This window comes from Dipteris shenzhenensis, chromosome 1 (genome assembly GCF_047967505.1).
Source record: "Dipteris shenzhenensis isolate YYH24624 ecotype China chromosome 1, Dip_SZ_1.0, whole genome shotgun sequence".
Lineage (NCBI taxonomy): Eukaryota > Viridiplantae > Streptophyta > Polypodiopsida > Gleicheniales > Dipteridaceae > Dipteris > Dipteris shenzhenensis.
Genome location: NC_141596.1, coordinates 39393682 through 39406715, shown reverse-complemented (window position 1 = coordinate 39406715; position 13034 = coordinate 39393682). Strand labels below are relative to the sequence as shown.

Sequence of the window (13034 nt, the reverse complement as noted above, 5' to 3'; positions counted from 1 at the left end):
TTATTACCAAAGCCCCTTTCCCTGTCCACACCGTGAACCTCTGGTACCAGACAGCGACAAAGAGCCTCTTTGAAGCCCTGCTGTAGATCTCCGTCAAACAGGACTGCTACACCTTGCTGCCTACCTTTGGATGTTGTCCCAAACAGCCGCGAAACAGGATAAGGATAGATATCAGGGTATCGGGTTTGTCCGTAGCGGAAGCGGCGGGCCCAACCATCACCGGAGCTCTTTTCCAGCGCCAGACACAGCAGGGAGCTTGTCTATAAACATATGTTTATAATTAAGACTCCTATGTGCATAAGCGTGTGTGTGGCGTGGTGGTAAGAACGTACGGAGGTTTGTAGACAGGTCGTGGATTCAATGCATGGCGGTTGACTCGACCAAGGTTTGGCCCTAAATTGGCCTGGCCACAACATGGGCCATGTAGCCGTCCCTACAGCCTTGGAAAAGGCATCTACCCACAGGGAATCCTATCCTGAAAAGGGCAAGCGCACCAACAGAAAAGCCCTCACTCACTATGAGATGCACATAACTCCAATACATTTTGTCACACAGCATGAAGGGAACTCCACAAATGCAAAGAACGGTCTGCCCTTTGTTCCTGAAGCAATATGAAGTACTACAGTTCCTCAACAAGTTCCAACCAAATCTGAACTTTCTCTCTCACACAGAAGCGAAAGATCTCACTTAGAGAAAAATCAGCCCAACCCTCAGTCCAAGAAAAGGGGCTTTGATACCATGTAGGAAAACTCAAGGAGAGGAAGCAATGCATCACCCAGTCCAAATCCTACCAAGATCCACATCCTCTACTCATCCTGATGTTCAAATCTCAACACCTTGTAGCTTCTTGGGAAGTGTACCTGTGTCACCCCTTAGCACCTTGCAACACATCTAGTAGAAATAATATTGTCAAAACTTCCTACTCAGATGTCAGAATCTAGCAATTCTAAACCCATTGTGATGAGCTCAGCAAGTTCTATGTACTTATATAGAGAGTTTGCACGAAACAAACTTCATAATTATCTGTTTCTAACATCTCTCTTTATCCATGTGCTACACCACTTCAGATATCAGGGTCTTCTAGCTTCGCATATATATTAGTGCTTTGGGCATATCTCGTCTCTCCCACCGAAAAAAAATGCACAGTCCTGCTAGTGTCAGTCCACCAACTTTGTCCTGGCTTCTTCCATGCTTGCTCCTTCACTCTCATTGCTTCGACCTTCTTCTCATTCTCTTGCACATGAACATCTGCATAGATGTTAGACATCAACACATAAGCTACAGCATCCTTTTCATCCAACAGCATTGCATGTTCAAAGGCCAATCTTCCAAGCTCCACATTACCCCACTTTTGACAAGCACCCAACACCGTATGCCACACCACAAGATTAAGATGGAAAGGACTTTTCTTAACTATTGCTACCGCCTCATCTAATTGGCCTGCACGGCCAAGGAGATCAACCATGCCAGTGTAATGCTCAACAGTTGGAGTGATGCCATAGTCTTTGCTCATGGCTCCAAAGTACTTCTGGCCTTTATCCGCTAGACCAGTGTGGCTGCATACACTAAGAACAATAGACAATGTTACCCCATCTGGCTTTATCCCTTCTCCTCTCATTATTTCAAGAATGTGGAAAACATATTCGCTTTCTCCTAGCTGGGCATATCCTGCAATTAGTGCATTCCATGAGACTACATCTCGAACCGGCAGCTCGTCAAATGCTTCCTGAGCTTTTGCAAGTGCGCCACATTTGGCATACATATCCACCAAGGTGCTGCCAACAAAAAGATCTCTTTCCTGCCCCTTTCTAATGATCTCAGCATGTATTTCTTGGCCCTTGTCTATGGCTCCTATGCTGCCACAAGCTTTCAAGCTGCAAACAAATGTGACAGCATCTGGAAAGAGACCATCCAGTTGCATCTGTACAAAATAATTCAACGCTTCCTCATCAAGCCCTTGCTCAACATATCCTGATATTAGTGCATTCCATGAGACTACATCTCGAACTGGCAGCTTGTCAAATGATTCCCCTGCTTTTGCAAGTGAGCCAAATTTGACATACATATCCACCAAGGAACTGCCAACAAAAAGATCTCTTTGCAACCCCTTTCTGGCTATCTCAGCATGTATTTTTCGACCCTTGTCTATAGCTCCTATGCTGCCACAAGCTTTCAAGCTGCAAACAAATGTGGCAGCATCTGGGGAGAGACCCTCCAGTTGCATCTGTTCAAAACAGCTAAGAGCTTCGTCACCAAGCCCATTATCAGCATATCCTGCAATTAGTGTGTTCCATGAGACCACGTCTCGATCTGGCAGCTTGTCAAACACTTCTAATGCTTTTGCAACCGAGCCACATTTGGAATACATATCTACCAATGTGCTGCCAACAAAAAGCTCTCTTTCAAGCCCCTTTCTGGCAATCTCAGAGTGTAGTTCAAGGCCCTGTACTTCTCCGTCCTTGTCCATGTCTCCTATGTTGCTACAAGCTTTCAAGCTGCAAACAAATATGACTCGATCTGGAGAGACACCCTCCAGTTGCATCTGCTCATAACAGTTCAGCGCTTCCTCCCCAAGCCCATGCTCAACATATCCTGCAATGATTGCAGTCCATGAGACTACGTCTCGAACTGGCATCTTGTCAAACACTTCCCGTGCTTCTACAAGTGAGCCACATTTGGCATACATATCCACCAATGTGTTGCCAACAGAAAGATCTCTTTCCAGCCCCTTTCTGGCTATCTTAGCGTGTATTTCTTGGCCATTGTCTATGGCTCCTCTGCTGCCACAAGCTTTTAGGCTGCAAATAAATGTGACATCATCCGGAGAGAGACCCTCCAGTTGCATCTGTTCAAGACAGTTCAGCACTTCTTCGCCAAGCCCATGCTCAGCATGTCCTGCAATCAGTGCATTCCATAAGACTACATCTCGTACTGGCAGCCTGTCTAACACTTCCCGTGCTTTTCCAAGACAGCCACATTTGGCATACATATCCACCAAGGTGCTGCTAACAAAAAGATCTCTTTCCAAACCCTTTCTAGCAATCTCAGCGTGTAGTTCTTGGCCCTTATCTATATCTCCTATGCTGCCACAAGCTTTCAAGCTACAAACAAAGGTGACAGCATTTGGAGAGAGACCCTTCAGTTGCATCTGTGCAAAACAGTTCAGTGCCTCTTCACCAAGCCCATGCTCAGCATATCCTGCAATTAGTGCATTCCATGAGACCTCATTTTGAACTGGAAGCTGGTCAAATGCCTCTTGTGCTTTTGCAGGCGAGCCACATTTGGCATACATATCCACCAAGGTGCTGCCAACAAAAAGATCTCTTTCCAGCCCCTTTCTGGCTATCTCAGCATGCATTTGTTGGCCCTTGTCTAAGGCATTTATACTACCACAAGCTTTCAAGCTGCAAACAAATGTGACAGCATCTGGGGAGAGCCCCTCCAGTTGCATCTGTTCAAAACAGTTCAGCGCAACCTCACCAAGCCCATGGTCAGCATATCCTGCAATTAGGGCAGTCCAAGAGACCTCATTTCGATGTGGCAGCTTGTCAAACACATCCCGCGCGTCTCCAAGCAAGTCACATTTGGCATACATGTCCACCAAGGTGCTGCCAACAGAAATCTCTTTTTCCAGCCCCTTTCTGGCAATCTCAGCGTGTATTTCTTGGCCTTTTAATATGTCTTTGAGCTGAGCACAAGCTTTCAGTAGAGCTGTGAAGGTATACTTGCTAGGATGTACAGAATCCTCTTGCATTTTTTGGTAGAGGTTGAGGGCATGCTGTGATTCCCCACATTTAATATAACCTATGATAACAGAAGTCCAAGAATACACATTGCGATCAAGCAACTTGTTAAAAACATTCTGAGCATCGCAGATGCTTCCAACTTGGATCAACATCGGGACGAGGCGGTTTCCAAAATATTTATGATCTTCCAGCCCCCTTTTGCGCATGTAGGCATACAAGCGCTTGGTATACCCTAGACTTTTTTTTGATCTGCACTTATTCAAGACGTACGTAAGGTTGTGAAGTGAAGGCAGTTGTGGCATCCGTTCCATAGACGTGAGTGCCTCCTCTAAGCTGAGCGTTTCCCAGCCAGACTTCTCTGGCAGTTCTTGTGTTTTAGATGCATTCACTTGTGCTCCAGACCAGAAGTCTGCCTTGCCATCATACTCCACCAAGCCACCAGCCTGAGCTGCAAACAAATCGGGGTGAAGATCGCTGCTATGAAAATACCCCTTGCCACGCATCTGAGGGACGATAGGGCTGCATAGTTTCGCGGCGGTTGAATCAAACGTTAAACGGGGATCCCTGCCTGTATGGATGTGCATCATCATCAAAAGACTGTAATTTACAACCAAGCAGCAACATCCAATAAAGAGAAACACATCACATTTGTTTTACAGTCCCATCAACAAACGCAAACAAATGAATAAATAGGTCTCTTAGTAAATTGCAGGAGGTATATGACTCGAGGAAGAGGAATCACGCAATCTTGGAGCAAATTAATATGATTTTGGCCTCTCCCACGGGTAGGTCTAATTGGAGGTTCCACTAGGAGAAGAATTTCTGAAATTCGAATGGGTATTTTTCCTCGCCTTCGTTTGAGTTTGTCTACTCGGTGACGTGGCACATCGGATGTCCTTTACTCTTGGTTCATGCTGTTGGCTCATTCTGATTTCGCTCTACAGATTTCTCTGTGTGCAGCTCTTTGGGGCGAAGGCCTTGGGATACAATCTCATCACCTTGACACATTTGGGTTGATCGCCCATTACGTCTAAGATGAAATGTACTTAACCTAATTAGGACCCTTGGTCCACCCACACATAGTCTAGGAGAGACTTAACCTCTTTCCATCACCCTAGTGAATGGCATCTATTCAACATGGTATCTTTTTAAACCTAGCCTTTCTAAGCATATGTCAACTTGGGCAGTGGTCTCCATTCTCTTGTAGACCATTTGAGTTATTGCTATTTTGAGGGATTTTGAGGGATCTTCTTCTTTGTATGTGACTGAGTAGACGGTATGACTTTCTCTTGCTATTGGATGTCTTCCATTATAAACATCCAATTTTTTGTGATGATGGTAGTGTGTGGGGGCATATAATGTGCATCCCAATATGCACATATGCTCAATGCATGGCTTGTATTGAATGAATTGCTCATAAGGTGTCATACCTTGAATTTATTCGTTTGAAAGTCAATTAGGAAAATCGTTTGCAATATGGATTGCTTTTGCCTAATACTTAATTGGAAGATGCTTTTCATTGGGAATTGCTCATGTTATTTGGTAAAATATTGTTCTTCCTCTGAGCAACTGCAGACAACTTGCAATTCCATATGAGCTTCTCAAAGAGGAAACTCAAAAGGAAATTTGTTGTCTACATCTAATTTAGGATTTGTATTAGACATCTAATTCATATTCAAAAATTTATTTCTTGTAGAATGTTTCAAAGAGAAAGCAATAGCAACCTTAACCAACATAATCTAGGCCCTACATTTTTGTGTCCCATAATAAGTGCTTTTAGAAAAGAGAAGTGAAGAGAGGAGAGGAGGCAGTGGAGATGGAGGAGAGAGGTCATGGTTAGGAGTGCACAAGTGACCAATAGATTAGTTTGTAAGGAAACCATGGTGGTATTTTAGCATCCTGTAAATATTAATGCATATCTACATTTTCACATGATCTTGAGATTTCTCCTCAACACCTTCCCTAAGATTAACATCATGAAGTAGGCCTCCCCTCAAGCTGACAATTGTGGGGTTTGAACAAGGGCTAAGCATAGGGCTTGTCAATGTTTCACGAAAAGCTCTTTTTTGAGTAGTTTGGTAAATATGTCTATAACGTTTTCATTGTTGTCGTCGCAATGCTATAATGCAATGCCACCAAGTAGCTCTCTCTCTTGATGAAGTGCTGTCGAACATTGTCTTGGAATGATATATTCAGTTCTTTGCTTATCATGGTTGGCTTTAGCTCATCAAACTATAATGTTTTTTATAGAAGTCTTTTAAGCCATATTGCTTCACATGCTCTTGTGGTGAGGACTTTACATACTACTTCTATAGAAGACAAACGAATGGTTGATTGTATGTTGGATAGCCATGAACTTGACCCTTGTCCAATGGAAAAGGCATAACCTTGTGTTAATCTTCTTGTATTTTTATAACTCTTATAATCCCTATCATAGTAACCATGCAATCTAATATGGTGTCCTTTGTATAGTGTCTTACCTCTTATGTACTTTAAGACTCTTTTGGAGGCATTCTAATGTAATTGCTTTGGATTTGATGTAAACTATGCCAATGAGCTAATGGCATAACATACCTCTTATGTACTTTAAGGCTCTTTTGGAGGCATTCTGATGTAATTGCTTTGAATTTGATGTAAACTATGCCAACGAGCTAACCCCTTTTGTAAAGAAAGGGGTCATATTGCTTAAGAAAAGAAATGGATATCCTCATTTCTGACTAAACAAGTTTTCTAACTCTTGAAGTTCATGAAATGAGGCCATGATTATGAAACCATTTTGTAAATGAAGGGTCCATATTGCTTGAGGGATGTGGAAATGAGGAGAATCACTTTGCAAGATGTGAATCCACTTGCATATGTTGATAGACAGCAAGCTGTCCATGCACCGAATGTGCAGGAAATGGTGCCACCAGGTACTCACACAGGTACACAATCAAGGGCAGATGATGGATCATCTATTAGTGGCAATGATGAGCAAAATGTGGCTGATATGTAGGTGGGACAGCAATCTGAAATGCCCTTGAGAAGAACATCTAGAGTGTCTACACTGCCTGAGAGATTTGCTCCAGGGGTAGACTATGTGATGCTTACTAATTGTGAGGAGCCTTCTTGCTACAGAGAGGCTATGATGTGCAAGGATCCAACGCAAGTGGGAGTATGATATGCAATCAGAGATGTTCACTCATAAAGAATAAGACTTGGGACTTGGTTTCTTTGCCACATGGAAAGAAAGCATTGCCATGTAAATGGGTCTACAAGATGGTCAGGTGATGATGTGCCTAAGTACAAGGCCCATTTGGTTGCTAAAGGGTTCAAGAAAGAGAAGGGTGTGGACCTTGATGAGATATTCTCTCCAGTTGTGAAGATGACCACACTTAGATGTGTACTTGGACTTGTGGCAATAGAGGATATGGAGCTTATGCAGATGGATGTCAAGATAGCTTTCTTGCATGGGGATTTGCATGAGGAAATTTACATGGTACAACCGAAAGATTTTGAAGAAAAGGGCAAAGTGCATTTGGTTTGCAAGCTAGAAAAGAGGAGATTAATCACTGCCTCTACACTAAAAGGGCTAAGGATAATAGCCTGATACTCCTGGCACTTTATGTGGATGATATGTTATTGGCACAAGAATGCTTATGAGCTTGATGCATTGAAGGCCAAGTTGCGTGAGGCCTTTGACATGAAGGATTTGGCACCTGCAAGTCATATTCTTGTTATGCGCATCATGCGTGACCGGCGTAGGAATCTCCTTTGGCTTTCATAGAAGGAGTATGTTACAAAAGAGTTATAGCGTTTCAATATGGAGGGGGCAAGGCCGTAAGTACTCCATTGCCTCCATATGTGAAAAGAGTTAGGTAGATAGTCCCAAATCAGATGAGGAGAGGGCCATGATGGCCAAGATTCCTTATGCATCAGTGGTTGGGAGTCTTATGTATGCTATGATAGCTACTAGACCGGACATTGCATTTGCACTGGGAGTTGTTAACTGGTATATGGATAATCCAAGAAAGAGGCATCGGGAGGTAGTTAAGTGCATCATGAGGTACATGAAGGGTACCAAGGAGGTGTGTATCTGCTTTGGCAGAGGAGAGATGCGTGCATTTGGGTACATAAATTTAGACTATGCAGCGCATGTGGATAGCAGGAGATCCACTTCTAGTTATGTATTTAGCTTTGCAGGTGGTGTAGTGTTGTGGATGTCTCACGCATAGAAGTGCATTTCTTTGTCTACCATAGAGGTCGAGTATGATGTAGCCACAGAGGGTTGCAAGGAGGCTTGATCGGCTAGTGAGAGATTTGGGATTCATATAGGTGTACGGACATTGCATAGTGATTCCATGAGTGCTATTCAGCTAGCAAAGAATCTGGTCTTTCATGCAAAGACCAAACACATTGAGGTTAGGTACCATTTTATTACGGAGGTACTTGAGGACAAGCGCATAGAGCTTGTCAAGGTTCATACAGATGATAACCCTGCAGATATGCTGACAAAGAGTCTACCTAGTCAACAGTTTGAGTATTGTCATGTATTCATGGGCATTGGATAGTATTCTCATTGCTTGTTCTCCCTTAAAGGTACATTGGCCTTAAAGTGGGAGGTTGTGGGGGTTAAAGGCCACTGTACCTGAACCCTGGTTATGTACAATACTCAAACACACACATATATATGGATGACATAGAAGATTAGGGTGTTCCACACCCACCAAAACTTGTGTGAGTCTCTCTTCTCGCTCTCCCTCTCTCTCTCACCTTCTTCCATTCTGCTTCCATTGTTGAGATCTCTCAAAATCTAACATAGAGGTAAGCCAAGGAAGGCAAAGGCACTTGGCCTTAGATTCTTAGCTTGTTGAGAAGCATGGGACATGGACAATCATCAACTATTGGCACCCTTTGATCCAAGCTTAAGCACTTGACACTATACATTGACGTATATGGCAAAGAGCCACACCTTAGGGATGTGCCTTTGTACTTTTCAAAGATATTATATTGGCACTATGTGTAAGGACTCCAATATACTTCTCCTTGTACATGGACAAATGCATGAAGCCTCAGACAGATGTATTAACACAGAAATTCTCTTAGTGTTTTGGTGGGAGCATAAGAGACAATGGGAGATCACGTGGAGCAGCTTCTTGTGGTGGAAAAGAAAGCATGTGTTAAGATCTAGTTCTTGCAAAGTTTACTAATACATGAAGCTGCATGGAACACTGCTCTATAAGCAACATTGATAAGCTTAAGCAACATGAACACACGCTTAAGGCAAGTCCATGGAGGAAAGAGTCTCATTACAAGGGGCACATTAGAGGATATAGAGATGGTAATATCTCACCATCTTTCACAGTAATTTGTTCTATGGGAGGCACTTCTAGAAAGCAATGATGGTGCACTCATATGTCTTGCTGTTGGAGAGTAGAAGTGCATCATGGAAAGAGGGAGTGGGAACCAAAGAGTATATTCCCAAACATAATTCATCATATAGACTCTAAGGATCATGCCAACGATGCATGGGATGAGTTGAACATAGTGTTTGGTGCAAAAGCAAAGAACCAAGAAATTCATCTTAAGAGTGAATTATATGGTTTGCACATGAGCTTCCATGAATCCATGGCACAATTTATCAACAAGATCAAAAGAATTATGACCTAAGAAGGCATAAATGCAAAAGTAGGGGAAAAGGATGCACTTGCAATCCTCCTTAAAAGCATGCTTGAAGAGTACAATGCACTAACAACCACCTTGAAGAATCTTCTAGATCCAAAATTTGAGGAATGTGTATCATCTCTTTTTGAGAAATAAAGAGATTTTAAGGCATTGACATTGACATCTACATCAACATGCAACAGCAATCATGAAGAACAAGCATTAGCAAAGTGTTACCATTGCGGAAGGATGGGTCACTACCAAAGTGATTGTAGATTGAAGAACAAACCGAAGTGTCACCATTGCAAGAAGCTAGCACACAAGGAAGAAGACTACAAATTGAAGCAACAACATGTCAACTACGTGGAGTCATCATCAAGCCATGAGCAGAATGATGACAACAACATGTATTGAAAAGCAAAATCCTTTCCACCTTTAACTTATATTCTTGTAATCAAACCTAACCACCTACAAGTAGCCATGCAAGCACTCAGGGAAGGTATTGACATGTAAAAACCACACTTGGCCACCTTATGTAGCAAGGTATGCACTAAGGGGAGGTGATGGATTTGTAACTTACATCTGGCCACCTTGCGATAGCCAATGGATCATGGCACCAAGGGGAGGTGTTGAGATATGGTGCCATGTGCACATAAATTAGAGGGTAAGGTATGGTGTAGAAAGAATTAAAGGAGCCACCCAAGGATGTGGATGACATGATGTGAAGATGTGGAGCAAGGACTACCATTGGATGATATGTGGATCAGAGGATCCCACATGCTTTGACTATTCTAAAGGATCTGTGTATATAAGAATCCTTCTTGTATTGTTGATCACACATTTGCAATAGATTGAGTGTTTCCTATCTTATGTGGATGATAAGCAGTGCTAGTTGTGAATTCCTACATCCACCTACCACCATGAGAATTTTGGCACAGCTATGCTCCAACTTAGGTGCCAAAAGGAATAAGAGCCAATACAAGTACATCCATAGTACTACAAGGAACAAGCTACCAAAAGATTGAGCTAGGAATCTTGCATGTATTTATTGCAATCATGAAATTTTAGCTAACTTCTGAGATGATAGATATGAGGAGAAAGCTCCAAAATGGGGATATGATGTTCTTCTTGATCCCACCCCTTGTGAAGTGGTTCCTCATATCATTGAATTTGGCATTGCAACCTGAAAAAATGAGGATGATCGAGAGGTAGAAGGTGATACTCCTAATGAGGATGAGGAAAATCTTATTGGCATCCCAAACCATAGTGACGATGAGAGAGATGATGATGCTAATGGTTAGAGCCTTGATGTTTTCATGATGATAATTCTAACGGTTAGAGCCTTGTGACAATTGGGAAAATGCAGCATATTTTTTTACTCTTTTGACAAATGAGATAGATGTTTTGAAATTTTGCTTTTGGGCTTTTTTCTTTTTTTTGAAATTTTTTCTTCTAGGCTCAATTTTTTTGAAAGTCAAAACTTTAGATCTTACTTTTCAATATTTATTTGTTAAAGAGAGATGTTATTTAACATGGCATGTTGTTGTACACAAAATTGCTAAATCCAACCTTGTGACTTGCAAATAGTATTTCAAAGACTTAAATTCTCTAAACTAGAGTTTATGTTTTTGAGATAAAAGGGTTCCTCTAGTGATGACGTGCACTAGATCAATGTTGTGTGCTTTTATGCATTGTTCACGGTCTAACGTAAGCATGTATGTGTTAACATTTTCTCTAGTTTCTACATGTTTTGTTTAATGGTTCACTTCAAAAGGGTCTACTTCAATCGGTTTCTTTCAATGAGTTTACTGAATCAATTGATTGCTTGAATGTTTTTCTTGAATGCACAATTGGATTAAGCTTGGAATCCATTACATAGAAGATTCAATGCTAAGAACTCAATAGTTAAGATGATTTTGATAATTCCTAGCTTCCTAAGTAAGTATATAGATGTTATATATTCAAATATTTGATGATTTTTAGTTTATATGATTCATGATCTTAGATCTAGTGTGGTAATAAGTCACCAAGTCCTAACAAATAATGGTGAAAACTCACAATTACAAATGGGCACAATCTACTTGCTTGTGCAAGCCAATGATTGATAGTGTTGCTTCATCTTTTTCTTTCCAAGCTTCATTTTGTGCAGTGGGTATGTCTTCTTTTACAGTCTTCAAAAGAATCCTTCCCTAGTGAACTTCTCAATAGTTAGGGCGTGTATTGCCATTGCAAAGGTTTTACCATTTGAAGAAACTTTCAAATATGGTAGTGGCTAGTTGACAACACAACTGACTTGATAGTCATGTAGAGCTCAAAAAACCAATTATTTTTCCTTTTTGGAGCGCATGAAAATTCTTTTTGGATTGAAAGTTATGGCTTGTCAGAATTTTTATGAAGAGAGAGTGGGCATGATGATGTGGCACAAGGATTCACATCTAGCATTCAAAACTGTGCTTAGTAAGGACCTAGTGCTTAGGTGGCACTATGCCATGTGGCAGTCTTCTAACCAAACTAAGTTAACCAAGGCTAAATAAACTTAACCATGGTAAATTTTAATCTTGCCATGTGTCAATCAATGGGAACCTTTCAAAAGAAACGAAGGTTTGAAGATGAAGCAGCATAGTCTGTAGTCTGTGCACAGAGGCATATAGAGCTGCGGGTCTGATCCGTTGAAGGTTGCGTTGCCTCTTCCTTGTTTATGATGTCGCTGAATGTTGTGGAGGTGTTGCTTGTATTCTTGGCAGTGGAGTGTCGTGAGTGCAGGTTGTGGGAAGCCTGGTTGCGATGTTAGATGGTCGAGGCTGAGCTTCAATCAGAAGTCAGTTATGGCTATGGCGCCTGTAGTTACAAATGAAGGCGCAAAGGTAAGGAACAGCTGGTGAGGACAGAGCTCAAGAGGGTCGCTCGTGGTAGGAGATCCATGGAGGAAGCCATTCATAGTAGATGCAAATGGAGTTGATAGGCTGGAGGCATAGGGAGCCATGAAAGGGCACATCACCTCCTTTGTGAGGCTCAAGAGCTGCCATTGGAGTAGTAGCCGTGTCATTGGTGTGGATCAGGAGCTTGACGTTGACAAGTCTCCTTTGAAGAGTTACTAGAGCTGGCCGCCTTAGAGTAGCTTGACGTTGGAGTGCTATTAATTCTTTGCTTGGGCTATTGGCTAGGCGTTGGAGCCATTCTACTTTCTAAAAGCTGGCTGCGTGTACTACTTGTACATTGTATGGCGACTGGTAGCTGATGTCTCTAGAGTGTAGGCTCTCACACTTTGCCCACCGTAACTCACAAAGGAGATAAGTTGTGGATCTTCATTTGAGGCTAGTCTTCTACAATGTTTGCTGCTCATTTCTCCTAGCCATTTGATTGATGAAGCTCCCTCTCTTAGATAGAATAGCTTCTCTCACAGAGTAATAGAACTCTTAGAACATCGATAAATGAAACTCAATGAGTATGAATCTCTCCGTGGATGGATAGGACCCCTATTTCTCTCTCTCAATAGATCTCTCAACCATATGTAAGACTAAACTAGGAGAGCTAGACCTAAGCTCTGATACCATGTGAAAGTGAGGGATCAAGGAGGATCGAAACACCATGAGAGAGATATAAAATATGAAATACTCAATCTATTGCAAATGTGTGATCAACAAT

The 13034-nt window shown here is 42.0% G+C and overlaps 1 protein-coding gene across 1 annotated transcript; it reads right to left on the bottom strand.

Moving 5' to 3' along the window:
• Positions 1 to 479: 479 nt before the first annotated feature.
• Positions 480 to 4424, bottom strand: LOC147905812 (pentatricopeptide repeat-containing protein At3g09040, mitochondrial-like). Its single transcript, XM_087374808.1, has one exon. The coding sequence runs from the start codon at positions 4334 to 4336 to the stop codon at positions 1064 to 1066; it is 3273 nt and encodes a 1090-aa protein (XP_087230934.1). The 5' UTR covers positions 4337 to 4424; the 3' UTR covers positions 480 to 1063.
• Between the last annotated feature and the right edge of the window lie 8610 nt (positions 4425 to 13034).